Source organism: Dermacentor andersoni, chromosome 1, assembly GCF_023375885.2.
Source record: "Dermacentor andersoni chromosome 1, qqDerAnde1_hic_scaffold, whole genome shotgun sequence".
NCBI classification, from domain to species: domain Eukaryota; kingdom Metazoa; phylum Arthropoda; class Arachnida; order Ixodida; family Ixodidae; genus Dermacentor; species Dermacentor andersoni.
Window position 1 is genome coordinate 370,462,810 of NC_092814.1, and position 17,550 is coordinate 370,480,359.

At 48.5% G+C, this 17,550-nt stretch overlaps 1 protein-coding gene across 2 annotated transcripts in view; it reads left to right on the top strand.

Annotated features, from left to right (window-relative positions):
- The first annotated feature begins 2,165 nt into the window (after positions 1 to 2,165).
- The window catches only part of LOC126516667 (uncharacterized), a 42,478-nt gene continuing 27,093 nt past the window's right edge, over positions 2,166 to 17,550 (top strand). For both annotated transcript variants that reach the window (XM_055063801.2, XM_050166767.3), the window contains exons 1-2: positions 2,166 to 3,585; positions 9,904 to 10,047. In XM_055063801.2, the coding sequence (XP_054919776.1) occupies positions 2,323 to 3,585; positions 9,904 to 10,047 (1,407 nt within the window). In that variant the 5' untranslated portion in view covers positions 2,166 to 2,322. The remainder of the gene's footprint in view (positions 3,586 to 9,903; positions 10,048 to 17,550) is intronic.

A 17,550-nucleotide genomic window follows, 5' to 3' on the forward strand; every position in this document is an offset into this window, starting at 1 on the left:
GATAACACATTTGGCCGGTGACGCCAGCCCTCATGCACACGATGTCGCAGTGTTTGTACGCCGACCACTAGCCGACTCCAGTTTTACCGTCCGGCTCCTTATTAGCAAGTCTTTGCTTGCACCACCGAAGACGATTTCTCTACCGCGCTTAGAGCTTCTTGCGTGTCTTTTAGCGGCGAGATTATAGCATTATACCAGAAAATGCCCGATGTCGCATGATGTACCGCCTTCTTATAGACTGCTCCAACGATAGCGTTACATTGGGTCTCTGGCGACGCTAACCGCTTGGAGACCTTCGTGAGGAACCATGTTTGTGGGATTCAGCCTGTGACCCAAGGTTACACTTGGCGGCACTGCGTCAGCGCGTGACAACCCGGCAGTCTTTCTGGCGCGCGGAGTAGCAGCAGCTGTTCTAACACGAGATACGAAGTGGTGGACTGGATCTCTGTGGCTGGCCTAACCAGAAGCCAACTGGCGTTTGAAACCTTGCGCTGTGCTGACGGCGCATGACTTGAACAGGGAACTTGTGTCTGAGTGCCCAACTGCAGTCTCACCGTAAGCCATACGTCTGCCGACACCACTGCTGGACCTCGAAAACTACAGCTCATTCTCCAGACTCCTCAGTGTACGCGCCTGTATTTTCAGGTTTATTCGCAACACTTCCCAAAACTATTCATCCTTCTCCAGGCCGCTGATGTCTCTGCAAATAAATCACCCGGCGCGGTACTGGCTCAAGCTGGTTCAGAAAACCGCCTTTCCAGCCCAGGTCGCCGCACATCACGCTGGCCAGCCGTTGCCATCAGGTTCCAGCCTGCTGACCTACAACCGCATATTGACCAGGATGGGCTGCATAGACTTGAATGCTGCTTACAGGAAATCGATGGGTCTGAGGCACCTTTTAAACACCTACGTGAAACACCGACGTGAAAGCGTGCGTCGGTGAGCCGACCATGACGGCTGAATCCCGTGCTCGGAAGGGAGGAAAGCGCGCAGAGCCCGTAGCTTTGCACGCGCTGTGTTCTCACCCCTCAGTTTGCGTTGAAGCGTCACTTCGCTCGCTGCTGCTGCCGCTATTCATCACGTCAGCGTTATGACAGCGAGACTCCGCGCTCATCGAGTGAGATGTGTTTATGTTCGCCTTACTATTCTTACTTCGTATAGCTGCCTACTAATTTGTTATCGCAATCAATGCTTTACCTTTCGGGCGAAACTGCGACTTTCTTGTGACCTTGAGGACCTTGAAGCGGAAAACAGGTTGCAGCTGGGTGGCTGGCCTGTCTGCGGTGTGTTTCTATAGCAGTACTTATGTGTCCGATTTGTGGTTTCGAAGCTAGTTCCCACAGAACGATTAGTTCGTGAACGCATGGCTAAAAACGGGGAAAAGATCACTCTTACGAATTTTCCTTGAGCAAGCCGACACATTGAGACGGTTGGGGCATTAGCCGCGTCGCATAGCGATGCTTATAAAATGTGAACAGGCGCATCTTTCATATAGCTAACGATCAAGATAGAAGTTCGGGGACGCATTTGACATGGTATTGCGCGCTGTGGCTACACGTGCAAATGATGAATGAAACTACCGCTTGCTCTGCGAGGTGCCAGGGGCCCGCGTTCGTCACTGAAACCGGCAACGCGTCGCTTGTGGTAGTGTGCCATTTGCTCTTGTCAATTCATAAAAGTTTCGCTTTTACCGATTCCCATCGTGTGCGGCATCTGCGCACTTCTTTACTATGACAAATGTTTCTTAAGGCTGTCAAAGATCGAGCGCCTTGTTCTCTTGTGAAATGAAGGGTGCATGCGCGTGCTCAAGTTACACGTCACGCATGGGGCGTCGCACGAGCCATTCTGAAAACCCGAAATCAGGGAAATGCAAAGCATGCTATCTTAAATATTATTGCCAAGCAAGGACTGCTTGGAAAGAATAAAACGTGTGGCTTGCAGTACTATAACAAATGCCTAAGGCCAGATGAGGTTTCCTTAACTGTAGTGTAGTATGAAGGGTGTATGTTGTAATATTTGGCTCCCCGATTGGACACTATCAGTTGAAAAGGCGCATTTTTTTCATCAAGTGAGATAGCACACGGCGCGTCAGCTTTGCTGATGCGATGCGTGCGAGGGTGGTTTAAACACGTCGCATTAATACTGCACAAGCGCCGAACTTCAACGTCGCACCGTTAGGCGGCTTCGCATCTCTGACAGTACGGAAAGCCACGGGCTTCAGTGTTCACACTTAGAAAGGTCAATATACCGGCCCAGGATCACGGTTAGGCCCCCGCCGTGCCATCAAGCAGACCACAAAGGCGTACACCTCGGACCGAATCTATGCAGAGCACCGCCGGTATGACCTTTCGCGCTCCTGTCGACACTAATGCAAGCGAGCTTGCCGAGTCGCTGCTACAAGACCTCGTCGAGACGTCGCAGTTTCTCGAACTAGACCTTACAGACTGCGTCGTCCTCGACCGATACTGGGTGCACGAATATATAGGCTGGTGTCACAACGTGCTGCGCCTTCGCTGTATCGCATGCCCACTCATTCCGAGCTCATTCATACAGACCTTGAGCAGACGGCTTTGGAAGCTGCAGCACATCGAGTTCACACTCACGACGCCTCCTGGCGAATTCGACCGGGAGATTAGAGAACTGCAACGGCTGGAACGAAGACACCAAGTGCGGACCGTGCGCCGAGTGTACGTCGAATTGGACGGCCAACTCAACTGCTGGCTGCTTCGTTCGCTGCTGACGTATTTCCCCTTAATGCAACGCTTGCATGTACACCTTCTCAGCGGGAGTTTCAAGGAAGTGGTGCAGGTTATTCTGAAAATCATAGATGACAGTGCGTTTCTACAAACCTTCACGTTCAGCTCTGAGGTTCCTTCACCAATGCAGCAAGTGCCTAGGGAGGCCGCTGATCTTTTGGTTTGGTCTTTTGCCTGTGGCAACGTCACTTACTGGAAGTTTGGCGAGTCGTCCAGCTGCGCTCGGTTAAAAGACTTGGCAACCGCACCCGAGTGCCGAAACCTTCCCTCGCAGTTGGTGCTGGTCGTGGAGCACGACGAAGACTTGGTCAGCGGCAGAATCGGCGATGCTATCCAGGGACATGTCTGGTCCCAGGTCCGCTGTATGTGTCTCGTCTTATTCCCAGGGCAGTCCTTATCCACCACTTATCCTAGGGCTGAAGGGGACTACTTGGACGCTCTCCGAGAGTTCACTCCCGTGCTCGAGCACATCGTCGAGCTGAACGTCAGCTCGTTCCACTTCGGTCCGGGCCTCGACCTGGTGCAAGTCCTCCAGGACGGAGCGTTGAGGTTCCTGCAAGCGCTCTCGGCGCCGCCTTGTGGGCTTCGCCATCCCTTCGCGCTGCGCCGCCTCGCCCAACTCTGCCGGAACCTCGAAGACCTGGACATTCGCTTGGACCGGCGGGGGCGCTTCGATGAATGCTCCACCTGCAATCTGGAGTTATGCTTTGACGCGGAAGATCTGGCCGCACTACACGACGATGTACCATGGTATCGTTGCGGGCTCCATCGGCTGACTTTGAGCGACGTGCCAGCGCTGACGTCACTACGCTTCTTGGAGCGATCTGAGGTGGTTGTTTTCCTTATTTACGAGGTTTTTCAGTTTAAAACCGCAGCATGATTTCTTTTCGCAACGATATATAGTTTAATAGCGCTTTATAACATACAGCTCACGTCGGGACGGCATTTTCCGCGGTAGCTGAATGGCTATGGCGTTATGCTGTAAGCATGACTGTATATCCGGGCCGGTATAATTTAAGGATTGCTTTCACTCAAATATATTTCTTCCATGTCCTTAACTGCTTACGGCCGGCTGAACCCGGTGATAACGAAGGCAAACTTCCGCTCTCAGCAGTGAGGAAGCATGATAAGGAAATGATATGGAACAGTATCTTTACGTTCTACTGGCCCCTAGGTTCGTGGCAAGGGATACATTTTTAAAGGAGTGCAAAACGAAAGTGTCGGTGTAGAAAACGGCTACAAACTTAAAATCAGTGCCCTTCACCACGACGTCTCTAGTAGCCCAATAGTGCTGTTCTTTAACGCAAAACATTAATAAAGGGGTAAAAGCGAGTTACTGTGTTGCCAAATGCGTGATTTCTTCCAACGCTCCCCTTGACGCAGTAGCCAGTGGGACCGGAAGATAAGTGAATAACAACCGTGCCGCTTCTCGTGCGACATCATGCCACTTGAATCGATACCAACAATTTCGCAAAGCAGCGGTGTGCGCGCTAGTTGCTTTCATCCTCCCATCGGCTACGCTATCGCTTTGAGACGATGTTTCAGTGCAGTTTTCGAGATAAGGGGAGTTGACCTGGTGCTCTGGCTTCAGGATCGACCCAGGTTATAGCCGAACAAGTTGTAAGGTTTCACAAAGCTTGTTGTAGTAATGAATTGGTGCGTATATGCAATAGTAAAACTGGAGCGAAGAATACGGGTGGGAACAAACGAAAATTGACTGAGTTTCCACTACTGTGAAGAGGGGTACAAGCGAAGCTAGGGATCCGCGACTCCTTGTTGTCGTAACCACCTCGGCTTCGCGCTTCCTCACAGCGAGGCGGCACGTCGACGACGTGCCCTTTCTCGAGCGAGTTCCCGGCGGCGTTCATCAAACGCCGCCTGTTCTTCGGCCAAATGCACCACGCGCGGCCCGCTGCCGTTCCTGCAACGTAGCCTGCTTTTCCGCAGAAGAAACCAAACATGGCCTCCCATCTGACTACCTGGCCTGAACTGTTGGGAATCAGCGGGCGCGAGGCATTGCGAAAACGCGATCACACCCTTTCCCTCCTCCTCCGGCGGCAGGGGAAAGCTTGATTGGCTGGCGCCTTGCGCTGCGTCTACTTCTTCATGCATATAAAGCCCCGCTTTAAATGTCGCATACGATGAATTGACAGTGGCAATAAAGCTTCGCTTGAATACCCACGAACCGACGCCTATACATGTATAGGACGCATGCGCATCCTATAGAATGAAGGCACTAGAAAGCACGTCACGTGACCTGTGTCGAATTACAGGTAAGACTTAAAGAAAGCCTATTCCGGGGCATACATAGATTCAAGCATCACATTCACCAGCATAAACTTTATATGAAACTCCTCCAGTATTTCTTCTTTGCGGCGGTGATGTATCTTTGTTTATTTTTGTAGTTGAATATCAGTTCATGCCATCGTCGTCGTTGCCACGCCATTATCACTGTCGTTTTCCTTCCACATACAGTTGCTTGCGCTACACGGATACGTTGTGCCATCTGCAAACGCTTGCAAATTGCTTCGCATAACGTTGATTCCTGGTGTGCTTTGAATCTTCATAATACCGCACTTATTAACGGGAGCGTGCGACTCGGGGAAATGGCAGAGCGCCGAAGTGCGTCAAAACAAAAATGAGTGATTGATGGGCCGCGAAGGTATATCTAAACTGGCGGCGAAGCTTCCATGGAGCCAACATGTCTAGAAAGAAGCGGCGTGTTGCAACCGTCATCTGTGCGTCGTGAGAAGTTCTGTATGCAAGTATGACGCCACACCCTGAAATAGAAGTGACTCCTGGCAGTTATCAGACGAGGCAGTGTTGCTCCTTATTGAAGTCTAGGAAACATTTCAACCTACCAGTTATGCTGCCTGTAGGGCGCTCAGATCCTGTGTTACGGCTGTGGTGTTGTGCTGCTAAAGGCGAGGTCGCGAAACCGAAACCCCGCCACGGCGGCCGCATATCGATGGGGGCGAAGTGCGAAAACACCCGTGTACTTAGATTTAGATGCGCGTTAGAGAACCCCAGGTGGTCGAAATTATTCCGGAATCCCCCCACTACGCCGTGCCTCATGATCAGATAGTGGATTTGGTACGTGAAACCCCATAATTTAACTTAATTTTAGCCTGTGTTACGGAGTGAACAAACGTAACGCTACGTTTCTTCGCTGCATTTATCGTCGCGGTGAGAGACAGCCCGTCGGATGCAATAGCAGGAACATGCACGATAACACAGTCTGCACTAGCACATTTCGCCATTGAATGCCGTACGCTAGCTCTCGCAAGATTTGAAGGGAAGCGCACGCCACACCTTAAACAAACACTAACGGAAATTTTAAAAAATAAGAAACGGTCGAAAATGCGTCGTTCAAGTGAGCAATGTTATTCCACATGGCATAATAGCTGTACGCAGGCTTGCACAGGTTAGCTATCTCTTGCTCCAGAAGCACTGGTGGGTAATTGTCACCTAGAACCAACTAATACATTGTAGAATAAAAAAAAACATTTGCTGTTTTAGCGCACGAACATTATTTCAAAGAAAATTTTTACTTTTTTGGCAGTATTCTGATGAAACGTTTCAAATCTTTTTTTTTTTCACATACGTTTTATTTTTTTCAGTGTTTCTGTACCCATAACCTTGTGTGTGTACCAATAACGCTGGGCTACGCTGTCTCTGGCAATAGGTATCGGCTCGCTTTTAATTCTAAATTTCACCTATATCAATCGACCTTGGGGTACTCATATGTGACAGTAAAGGGAGTTCCAGCAAATAGAGACGCGAGCACAAGTTGGGAGCCACTTTACTGCCAGTATGCATCAAGTGGTCCAGCAAATTGCACTACTAAGCTCTTTTGAGACGTTAAAATTTACTTTGCGTAGCTCTCGAAGTGGCAAATCGCTGTCGTAGCATTGCCACCTTTTCGTGCCGATGCAGTTAGCTTTGCGACTGCAGCTTCTGTAGTGTACAGTGCTCACTGAATGAAACGCGTCAATTTAGGGCTAAGTAATGCGCACACTTTCGTTTCAACCGATTGCAGTTCGTGTCACATCGACGTAATTCTGGCGCATACACTTACATCGGAGTCCTCGTCACCTTTGGTGATCAAATTCCTAGCGACATGACATGCTGCTCTCGCGTACTTTGCACATATGTAGGGTTCTACTAAATGCTCCGTGTCCCATTTCATTCCGTGAGCACTGTACACCTATTGTTGCACCACCGTGGGTAATTCAACCGCGATGGCATCCAATTTTGAGATCGTGACAAGACGATCAGCTTATCAGCATAACTCGTCCTGTTCTCGGTCATTCTCAGCCATCGCTGTTGGGCAGACTTCTCTTGTTTTAGTTTATTTAGCAACTGAATGTGCCTCGCAAAATAAAGAACCGGCTTTCCCGCAAGTATCAAACGAGGCACGGGTAAATCGAGAACTACGTGCGACTTATATTTGGATGACGCTTGGCTTTTAAGACATACATTAAAAAGAGCCCATATAAGGGTACAACGCCGTTTATCTGGCGTAGGGTGCCGTGATAAGCGCAGCCACTAAACATTGCGGAAACGCATATTCCTGGTCTGAACACCTCATTTTACAACGAAGCTATTAACGCGACTGTTCGAGCGCTCGAAAATCGTACGTGCTAGTTATCACGGTTTTCAGAAAAAAGCTACACAGCTCACGAAATTGATATTTTCATAAAATGTGGCGAATGCCATAGCGGCAATATGCACACAAGTTTCGAGGTGCAGGTTAAATGGATATTGTTGAGCCTCATTTTCAGCCCGCTTAGAAGCATTAAATAAGAGACTTCAAAAGTTTCTCCGCTTGCCTGAGAGAACAAAAAGTGCAAATAATTCATATTTTCAGTAAATAGAAGCTACTCTATGGCTGAGGTGCCCCGAAAGTTGGAATTGTGTAGGTTGATTATGTACTAGAAGCACAGCGCGGGAAGGACGATCGACAAAGACTAGACAGGACAAGCGCTAAGCGTGTCTTAGCGCTTGTCCTGTCTAGTCTTTGTCGATCGTGCTTCCCGCGCTATGCTTCTAGTGTAACTATGTATTACCAACCAGCCCAAGCCTATACTCTTCCGAATGATTATGTACTTTCAAAATGATTGCCAAATACTCGTCATCCCACATTTTTTCGTTGGTCGATTTCCGCGGTCTCCTCTGTTGTCTATGCGAGGCACGTAGTTCAAATATCGTTGAAGTAGGAAGCATGTTGTGACAAACGGCAAATGTTTAATCTTGCTGTGTAGATTGTTTATATTATTCGGGCCTTCCAAAGTGTCAAACTGCCACTGTTTGCGATGTTTTCAATGGTCTTAAAACAACTGCACAGGATGCCGAATTCAATGCAAATAGCAGGAATCTTAAGCGTGCAATTTGTATACGTGTGACGAAACTTTCATCTTTCAGACTTTAAAAGCATTGGAAATAATTGTTGTAGGGTTGCATTTTTAATATTTGCCTGGGTCATACGAAGACTGTACTTGGTTTCTCCGGTGTCCTCGGTGTACTATATGACATGTTTTTTTAAATATATTTCACGAAACTAAGCGGCAGCGTATGAGTAATGTGTATGAAAAGCTCACACTGTGTGGGTTAATTCCGGTGTTATAAATTACGTACAAAATTGCTTCGTATTGTTTTAGAAGTGCTGCAAAATTTAGACAGCTGCCTCGGCGTAACTACAAATGCCACAAGAGATGAAGCTCACTGATGTTGAAAGGAACACTTTCGAATTTTTTTGTTGACCATGTTCAACACACGGCGACAAAGTACGTCTTTTGTTAAAATGCCCTTTAAAAAATTTTTGAGCACGAGGTCGGGGGATCGAATCCCGGCCACGGCGGTTGCATTTCGATGGGGGCGAAATGCGAAAACACCCGTGTACTTAGATTTAGGTGCACGTTAAAGAACCCCAGGTGGTCAAAATTTCCGGAGTCCCCCACTACGGCGTGCCTCATAATCAGAAAGTGGTTTTGGCACGTAAAACCCCATAATTTAATTTTTTTTTTAATTTTTGAAGTTGTCACGCTACAATTTTCAGCTACGTTACCAAATCTAAAAATAAACGCTACGCTAAACTAAGCTTACGTTTTCGAGAAATGCGGGGCATGACAAGTGAAATGTGTCCGGAAATTTTCGTGTTCATGACGAAGCTATCTGATCATCGCAAATATTTAATGGACCCTCGTTTTTTTTCTTTCTTTTTCTTTGTTTCCATGCGTGATACATGATGTTCATCTGGTGTCGTCGCTGTAATAAACAAGGCGGCTTCTTTGTTTGGTGTAGTCAAGGACAGGTAATGAGTGATATAGGCAAAGCTGTAAGTGGTAGAATTGGGACATTGGCAATAAATTACGTACGCAAGCGCTCTGGGGCGTTATGAAGGTCTTTTATTGGTGGCGCAGAATTTAGCCCCTTGTTTGTGCGACCGGGTGGGACAGTGGCAAATATCCGCGGCCAATGTTCTGGCCGATGTTCTGTCAAAATACGTTGTGTTCGGAGGAAATCTTGTGTGGATGTGGACGTGGTGCCTTGTGTTGGAGGTCATCGGCGGCTACTGTCAGGGCTAAGTACGAGCCGAGCTGCGTAAGGGGCTTCACGCGTACTCTTGCCGCGTGCCTACAGGTGGTGGTGAACCTGGTGGTGAACGTGGTGAAATCTGAGTTTCGACCACGCGGTACAGTTTAAATGGTGAAACGAGCGGCAGAACGTTCGCTGCCGGCGCTCCTCATTCGTCAGTGCTGTGCCACAACCAGTGCAGGCGGTCATCGCGCGAGAGCGTTTTATGTTTGCCTCTGCGCGCTTGACAACACGCGTGTTCTGGTACGGGTTCACTGCAATTTGTGCAACCCGTAAAACCGAACCGTGGTTAATTTAACTCACTAATATTTTGAATATTGCTATTAATGCTTCGCCTTTAGAGAGAAACTGCGATATATATGTGCGGGCGTGCGGGCGGGCGGGCGTGCGTGCGTGTGTGTGTGCGTGTGTCACTTACGAAAGCTGTTTCCGATAAAATTGACTACCCGCACAGCTTTACACACTGAACTTAGTTTGGCTTAACATGTACCCTTCTAAACTTTGTTTCACGTTCCACGTTGCTTTACTGCAAACCACCTTGTACTCTCAGGTGGTCGAACTACGTCTCTCCAGCTGCATGCAGCCATCGCACCCGGACTTTCAGGACATCGGAGAAGTGCTGAGCAAGAACGAGAGACTGCGTTACCTTGTGCTCAAGGACAAGGACCTACCGTTCGGTTCGACGTCCATGTTGGTAAGCCGTTTCACGCCACGCGTGTTCTGTCGCGACAGTGGCAGCAAAAAGACGGGGAATGCGGGAGATGGAGATTCAAGACGATGTGCAAAACGTGAACAAGGTGCATGCAGGAGCCAACGTTTCTACAAGTGGACTTATGCAGGCGGACAAGGTGACGTATGCAGTGGCAGCAGGTCACTTATGCTGTAACACACTCCGCAAGATTATTGAATATGAGGACCATTCTGTGCAATGTCTACCGGGTGCCCCATGTAACTTCAGTCAAATCTTAAGGTTACGCAAATGCCACGTAGCTGGACAGAACCAAGGTAATATTGTTTCCATGAATACTTTGTTTAGCGCAAAACGACAGAGACAAGAAAGACGACAGGACAAGGCGACAGGAAAGCGCCTTGTCCTGTCGTCTTTCTTGTCTCTGTCGTTTTGCGCTAAACAAAGTATTCATGGATTCGCACCAACTAGCCCGCCAACGCATTGTGCTGTAATATTGTTTGCCGTCGCATGGAGATACGGAGATCATTTTTTGCATTCCGCCTAATAACGCAATTAGTTTTCTTTAATCAATTTCTGGACTATTATAATTACATGAAAACTGTCAATGAGCATATTGTACGACAACACGAAAACTCTCGATGACGGTGATGACGATGATGGTAAGGGCCCCGCGTCGAAGAAAATCCGCTGTCGGCGTTGGCGGAGTCGTCTGTCTGCGAAAACTGCCGTGTATATTTAGGTGTATGTATATGCCGCGCGTTGCTGTATTACGTGCCGTATATTCAGGTTATATTGCCACACCATTCCGCCACTAAAATTGTTCATACCTCGTCTTCCGCTTTCGACAAAGTTATTTCTTTGAATTTTGATAACGACAGCACACAAACAAGTGTCATGAAACGTAACACCGGCAACGCATGCGATTTTCTGTTTAATCGTCCCAGGCTTAAATTATAAAAGTGCGAAACAATAATAGAAACCTAAAACCTGAAACGCCTGTGCACTACCTCCGGGATCGCCCCAAGCAAGAGGCCTCGTTTCTACCAGAACCTTCGTGCATAACGTTCCCCGCCAGCGCTTCCCGGTAAGCATTATGGTAACATAGGCCACTGTTGCGGGGAAGCGTGAGTAGCAGTCAAGTATCTGTGAATGCTATCGCGTTCCACTCTGACAGGGGAAGCGTCCTCGAAGTTTCTTTTTTTTTTAGGTTGACTCAAATTACGTGGCACACCCTATATCTGTTGTGTGTGCATCTGACGGTGGTCTGCTCCGGACCATCGTCAGTTGTACTTCCCTCCTGGAAGAGGCAAGACGTGTGTCGAGTGAGCTTGTGAACAACACTACAATGTGGCGAACGTGGTTTAAATCATAGATCCGGTAGCTCAAAAAAGTTAGACGCGATACTAACGTACTTAGGCTAAATGGCCACTGAATCTGTTAAAATATATTTATCGATACCTTACATGCCTTCAGCAAGGCATTGCGCAACGAAGAATACGGTTTCATCAACGTAAAAGAAGCGTTTTCAATAAGGCAAAAAAAAAAAAGCCATCGGGTAGTAAAAACATTCGCACAACGCAATGGCATGCAACATCAAACTAAAAACGGGAGTTACAGGGGAGATACTAATAAATATTACACGAACGCCATTGCACTACAGAGTAAGTGTAAAAACGCAAAAATTGCAATACTGATTGCTGAATCGCAATGCAATGCATTGCCGCAATGCAAATTGCAAAATAAATATTGAACAGAGAATGAAAAACAAATACTAGGCAGACATTTAAACTCTGCTATCTACGATAAGCTACCAAGTCCGACAATGGAGGCACGTGACTGAGTCTTGCTAATAAATTGGAGCCTGCTGCAGTAAGCCTGCAGTATACACCAGAAGGTATAGTGGTGTCTTCACGCCCCTTCGCCGCTATTAGCACAGCCTGTGCTCCCAGCTAATGGACAACGCACGGTTTTGCCCACCTGCTGGCTCGGAACAATTATTACCAGACAGGGCGAGTTAAACAGCGTAAGTTCTTGGCCAGCAGTAGCCGAGTTCGTCTATACTAAGGTCACTTGAAAGGCTGAAAACCGCGGTCGATGCACGCAGCCTTGGTGGTGACGCGCCTCCGTGCCCTTGAATTAAGGCTCACTCCCACACGGTGCTGATTGAAGCGCCGCGATCAGGTTCGCTCAATGGAAAGTCATTTGTCGTTTCGGTCCTCTCCTGATTGCCTCCTTGATAGGAAATGCGAGCAATTACCGATGACGGAAGTACGAGCATCCACGAATTCGTCGTAGGCTCGTGTTTCAGCGCCGCCTAAATTTGCGGGGATGGCGAGAAAACGTTGCGAAACGCGAAGGCCTCGTCGAGGTGTTGAGACGACGCGCGGGACGAGAGTACCAGCAGTTGCGGGTGTCACGTTTCTGAGAACACGACGTGTTGTTGTTCCCCAGAGCGCCACGCTCGCTGTTTTGAAAGAAAACAAAACGGAATGTTCGTGCAAGAGCGCACGCAACATGAAAAGCTAAAAGTATAGCTCAGCTTTCAAAGCCACATGGGAACGTGACAGGGCTCTAACTACTTCAATTTGGAAGAGTGTCCCTCCAATTTTCTACGATGAGGAAAACAAGAACAAGGTCAACGCAGGAGCCAACGTTTCGACAAGTGGACTTGTCTTTTTCCTTGTCGAAATGTTGGCTCCTGCTCTCACCTTGTTATAGTTTTGCTTTGAGCGGAAAACACGGGTGCCGCCGAAATGAGCGCGTCTGAGTTGCAGGCCCAAGCGGCTGCTGTTATTTTCTTTTTTTTCTATGCAGCTTGCATGAAGCGCATGCGCCTCCGTCTGCGCATGCTATTTTTTTGTGACATTATCTGGTAGCGCGCGTGCTCGCGGGAGTTTCAACTCCGAAATATTCTTCCTCCGTGGTATACACCACAACACAGAAAAAAATTTAGTGTCACCATTTTCAAAGCGCGGTGGCGCCACCTGCTGCTCCAACGGCTCCGAGCTGCCAGGCGAGGCGACCGCAGGCAGACGCAGTGCTTGCGCTTTGACATTTCTTTGAAGTTCTCACGAAAGAACGGATGGTGAATTTTAGCTAGCGAATTTAGTTAGTGAACTTGAGCTTCTCGGCAAAATTGTGCTGCAAATCGGAATGACTGTGGCAACGTTCGCAGGCGGAGCGGATCGTGCGGGTAAATCCGCGTTACCTTTGCATGCGGGAGCATTGGTTCTGCGGCTATTCCACCTTCACTTGCACGTCTGACAATACGTCATGAACTAGTAAAAGCCTTGCAGCGCGCGACATATTTTACCTCCGCGTTGTAGTGCCTGGAAAAATCTCGCGGCCCACACCTTGAAAACAGGCGGAATGCCGTAGGTTCGAGTAAGCGTAGCGGACGTCCGCGGATGCCCAGATGTGTCCGTTTTTTGTCTTGTGACGGTGGAAGAATGAATTAACATTAGTTCAGCCGTGTCGGATCTACTGTGCAATGTATGCATACTTTTTTAACAAACATCGCCGCTCTTGCTCTCTGGCCAATAGTTACGATAAGCAACACAAACCAGCTTTCTCACGTAAAGGTTTCCAATAGTTGCTGAAAGGTACTGCGAAATTTCGTGGCCCCTAATGCCAGTGCACGGAATTCAATCTGTTACGCATGAGTTCGAGTGTCATGAGCGTCAGAACTTTGTAGCGGTACGAACACTTTCGCGGCATTTACTTCTGAATCAGGTGCGGAGTTCTATGGCGAGAAACGCTGTACGAAGCCCCCCTCAGGCCTTTGTGTAATCGAGACCCGTAGACAGACACATACACATAGACACGCACAGATACACACATACAGAGACAAAAGGACATGCGCCGCTGAATATGCCACAGCGGCACAGCTCTCGACGTACATCGTGTTCGTCGCAAACGGTGCTCTGCAATCTGCTTCGTTTTCGCTGGCTATTGGCGGCGAGGAGTTACGGAGTCGCCATCTATCGGAAGCGCCTCGCTGCCGTAGTATGAGGGATCACGCGGCGCGCTCCTCATAGGTTTTGCTGTCAGCGCTCACTGAAAACACCACGCGCGAGCTCTCAGCGACATTTCTGTAAGTACTTCGAAACGAGAGAAGTTTTTTACTGTCTAAATAATGACCTTGGGCAAACTGAAAGCACAGAATCGTTTACAGACGCTATCTCTTTGCCGAATACGTACAGTGAACGCCACTGCGCGCGGTCGCCGCGATGGAGTCTTCCGAACCGGCTTCCTGCGTGAAAGGTAGGTAAACGCTGAGAGCAAACTATGTGAAATATGTTCTTATAGTGTTTGTATAACTAAATGGAGCGTAATAGAATGAAGCCTCAATGCAGCGATCGCACAGATTCGCAGCGACCGACTGCGCGTCTGCATGCTTGTCCGCGCACTGTTTCGCTTTCGCCGCGTGCGCGTTTTCGCACCGTGCCATAAGCTTTAGGCCGCAGAATATGAGCATTTGACAGTAGACAAGCAACCATTGTTGCGTGGGCGCTATCAGAGCAGTTCAAAAATAATTTCATTGTAGAGACTTCGACGCCTACGGGGACTGTGATGGGCCGTCGCGACGATTCAATATATTTTTTTTCTTCTAAATTCCTGGACGTTTCAATATTATTTCTCAAGTTGCGTCGCACTGTATGTTTATCGGTGTTCTCAGCGTGCGATTTCCCGCTGCTTCTTTTTTGTAATCCAGTGCATTAATTCATAACACAAACATGACCATATGCCATGCTTTTTTTAATGTGCTTCTTACCACTCCCTTTCCACTTCAGTGAACTGGCCAGTATCTACAGCATCGACAAGTTCATAGAACAAACCGTCATGACATTAGTCGGGCAGCGGACTCGGGCCAGCGCCTCAGTGCGAGTTTTCCGAACATCGCTGACCCGGCGCCGTAGCAGAAATCTTCCTCGCGTCTGTGCTTGCTGCACGCCCGAGTTGTAGCCGATGACTGTTTGCCGGTTTTACGTTTCGCGAGCCAAGCTTCACGCAGCTTCTTGTCCTCCGGCTATGTGTGAATAAGGCTGACACCGGGCTCCGTTGCGTACGTCCGGCGGTACGTACGTCCGTTGTAAAGGAGACACTCGAAGCGGCAAAAATCTCGTCACTAAATGAGGACCGCAGCGTACGAGGAAATTTAAACTCGCGTTTTCAGCTCGCTTCGGCGCTCCCGAAGCAGCCGACGCGGCCGCTGTGTCCACGTGATCCATAATAGCGCGTCACGCCGACGGTGGCGCCAAATTTTCAAGTGGTGGAGCTCGAGGCCAATTTGCACATACATATATGACGCAGTGACGCCTCGATGGTGTTCTGTACTTGGATGTTGCGGGCACAGACATATATACACATTGAACAACCCGTAACACACACACGCTACATGCATGCGAACGCGTCTTGGCAGCTCAGAGAAAATGGCGGCCGGTCGCTGGGTACCGGGGTATGCGCTCAGCGCATCCGGTTCGAGAATATCGTGTTCTGGTCTATAGCCATAGCCGGGCTAGAATTGGACTCGCTCGCTCACCTGCATCCCTCCCCCTACCCCCTTCGACCCGCTTTTCGCGCAAAAATAGTGGGCGAACGGGAAGACGTCACGCGTCGTGCACCATCCTTCTCGGCTCACCTTCACAAGCATTCCCTCGCACGCAAAACACAATGCGCCGCGGGGCACAATATGATCTTATCGCAGTTGGACTTCCTACGAAATATCACAGCGACGACAATAGTGGAAGCTCACCTGAAGTGTCCTCATGATTGCGATCGCAATATTCGATTTTTCACAAATTACTCTTTGAACTTATTTCAAATTAAAAAAAAATTAAGGGTGGCACAAATTTTGAAAAACGTATTCCCAAAGTGCGCAACAGTAGCCTATACGTTGGCGTTCCATTTATTTTTGCGCTTCACAGAATAAAACGAAGCTTTGTTTAAAAACGAAAGTAGAACCACAGTTCATTAGTTACCTTTAGTTTGACAGTGCATGTCTAAAAACTGGTGCCGTCCTCGAAATTCGTTATACGTGGATATTACTTGAAAATGTGCCGGCTGAAGTTTATAATTTGAAATACGTGCTATAAGATAATTAGGTGAAACATAGCGAAATTTAATTCAGTTATTTATTTCGAGTTATTGTGCAAGAATTGTGTTCACAACAAGTATTCCAGCTCAAGGTCTACAATTATGTTACATGTAAAAGGCGATTTCAAAATTGTTTGCATATGGACTTAAAGAGAGAGAGAAAAAGGGATAGGAAAGGCAGGGAGGTCAACCAGAACAGCATCCGGTTTGCTACCCTACACTGGGGCTGGGAGAAAGGGGAATAGAAAGATGAAGAAAGGGAGAGAGTAAGCACTGAGTACGTGTACGAGGGACACCATACACAAGGACACTATAAACGGTCTCTTAAACCGGCGCACTTCAAGTACTGCACTAGTGCACGAATCGCTTTTCGAGCCAGTGACGGGTGTGGCCACGGTCCGAGTATCTTTGACTTGGTGAACGGTCTCGAGTCCAGTCGGTGTAAATTTGCCCGCAGAGAGAGGCGTTGGACATCGTAGCGAGGGCAGGTACGCAATAGGTGCTCGATGGTTTCCTCGCACCCACAGGAGTCGCGCATCGGGCTCTCGGCCATTCCCATGCGGTAGGAGTATGCGTTCCTGAACGCCACTCCCAGCCACAAGCGGCACAACAAGGTTGTTTCGCCGCGGGAAAGGCTAGATGGTAGTTGTAGCCGTAGCGTGGTGTCCAGTTTGCGTAATCTGCAATTTAAGGCACTTGAAATCCAGAGATCTTGTGACTTCTTGCGTGCAAGTAGGCGAAGTTCCCTGGCAGCGTCCGACCTCGCCAAAGGTGTTGGACGCGTCTTGGTATCTTCGTGGGCCCACCGAGCAGCGTTGTCAGCTAGGTTGTTGCCGACGATGCCACAGTGAGCAAAAATTCCTTCAAATATAATGTGGTGTCCTCTTTCCAGAGCTTGGTGGTGCACTTCCCTGATGTCAGATATCATCTGCTCGTAAGTTCTGTGATGTAACGCAGATTTTATACTGTGAAGAAATGCCTTAGAATCACAAAATACGACCCACTTCTCTGTTGGCTGTTCGGTGATGTACGTCATAGCGGCATGCAGAGCTGCAAGTTCTGCCGACGTAGATGTAGTCATGTGTGAAAATTTGAATCTAACTGTAACCTGCCTAGCTGGAATGACGAACGCGGCAGTTGAGCTGGTAGATGAGGTCGAACCATCGGTATATATATGAATGTGGTCATGGTACGTCTGGTGCAGTAATGGGAGCGTAAGTTGCTTCAGAGCCGGCGCTGGATGATTGGACTTTTTTGTGATTCCAGGAATAGCGAAATTCACTTGAGGCTGTCGCAGGCACCACAGGGGAGGTGAAGGCTTCGCCGCCGATGTAAAAGATGTCGGTATGCACTCTTGATGAGCGCTAATCACTCGTGAAAAGGTCGCTTGAGGTCTCTCGGCTGGCAGGG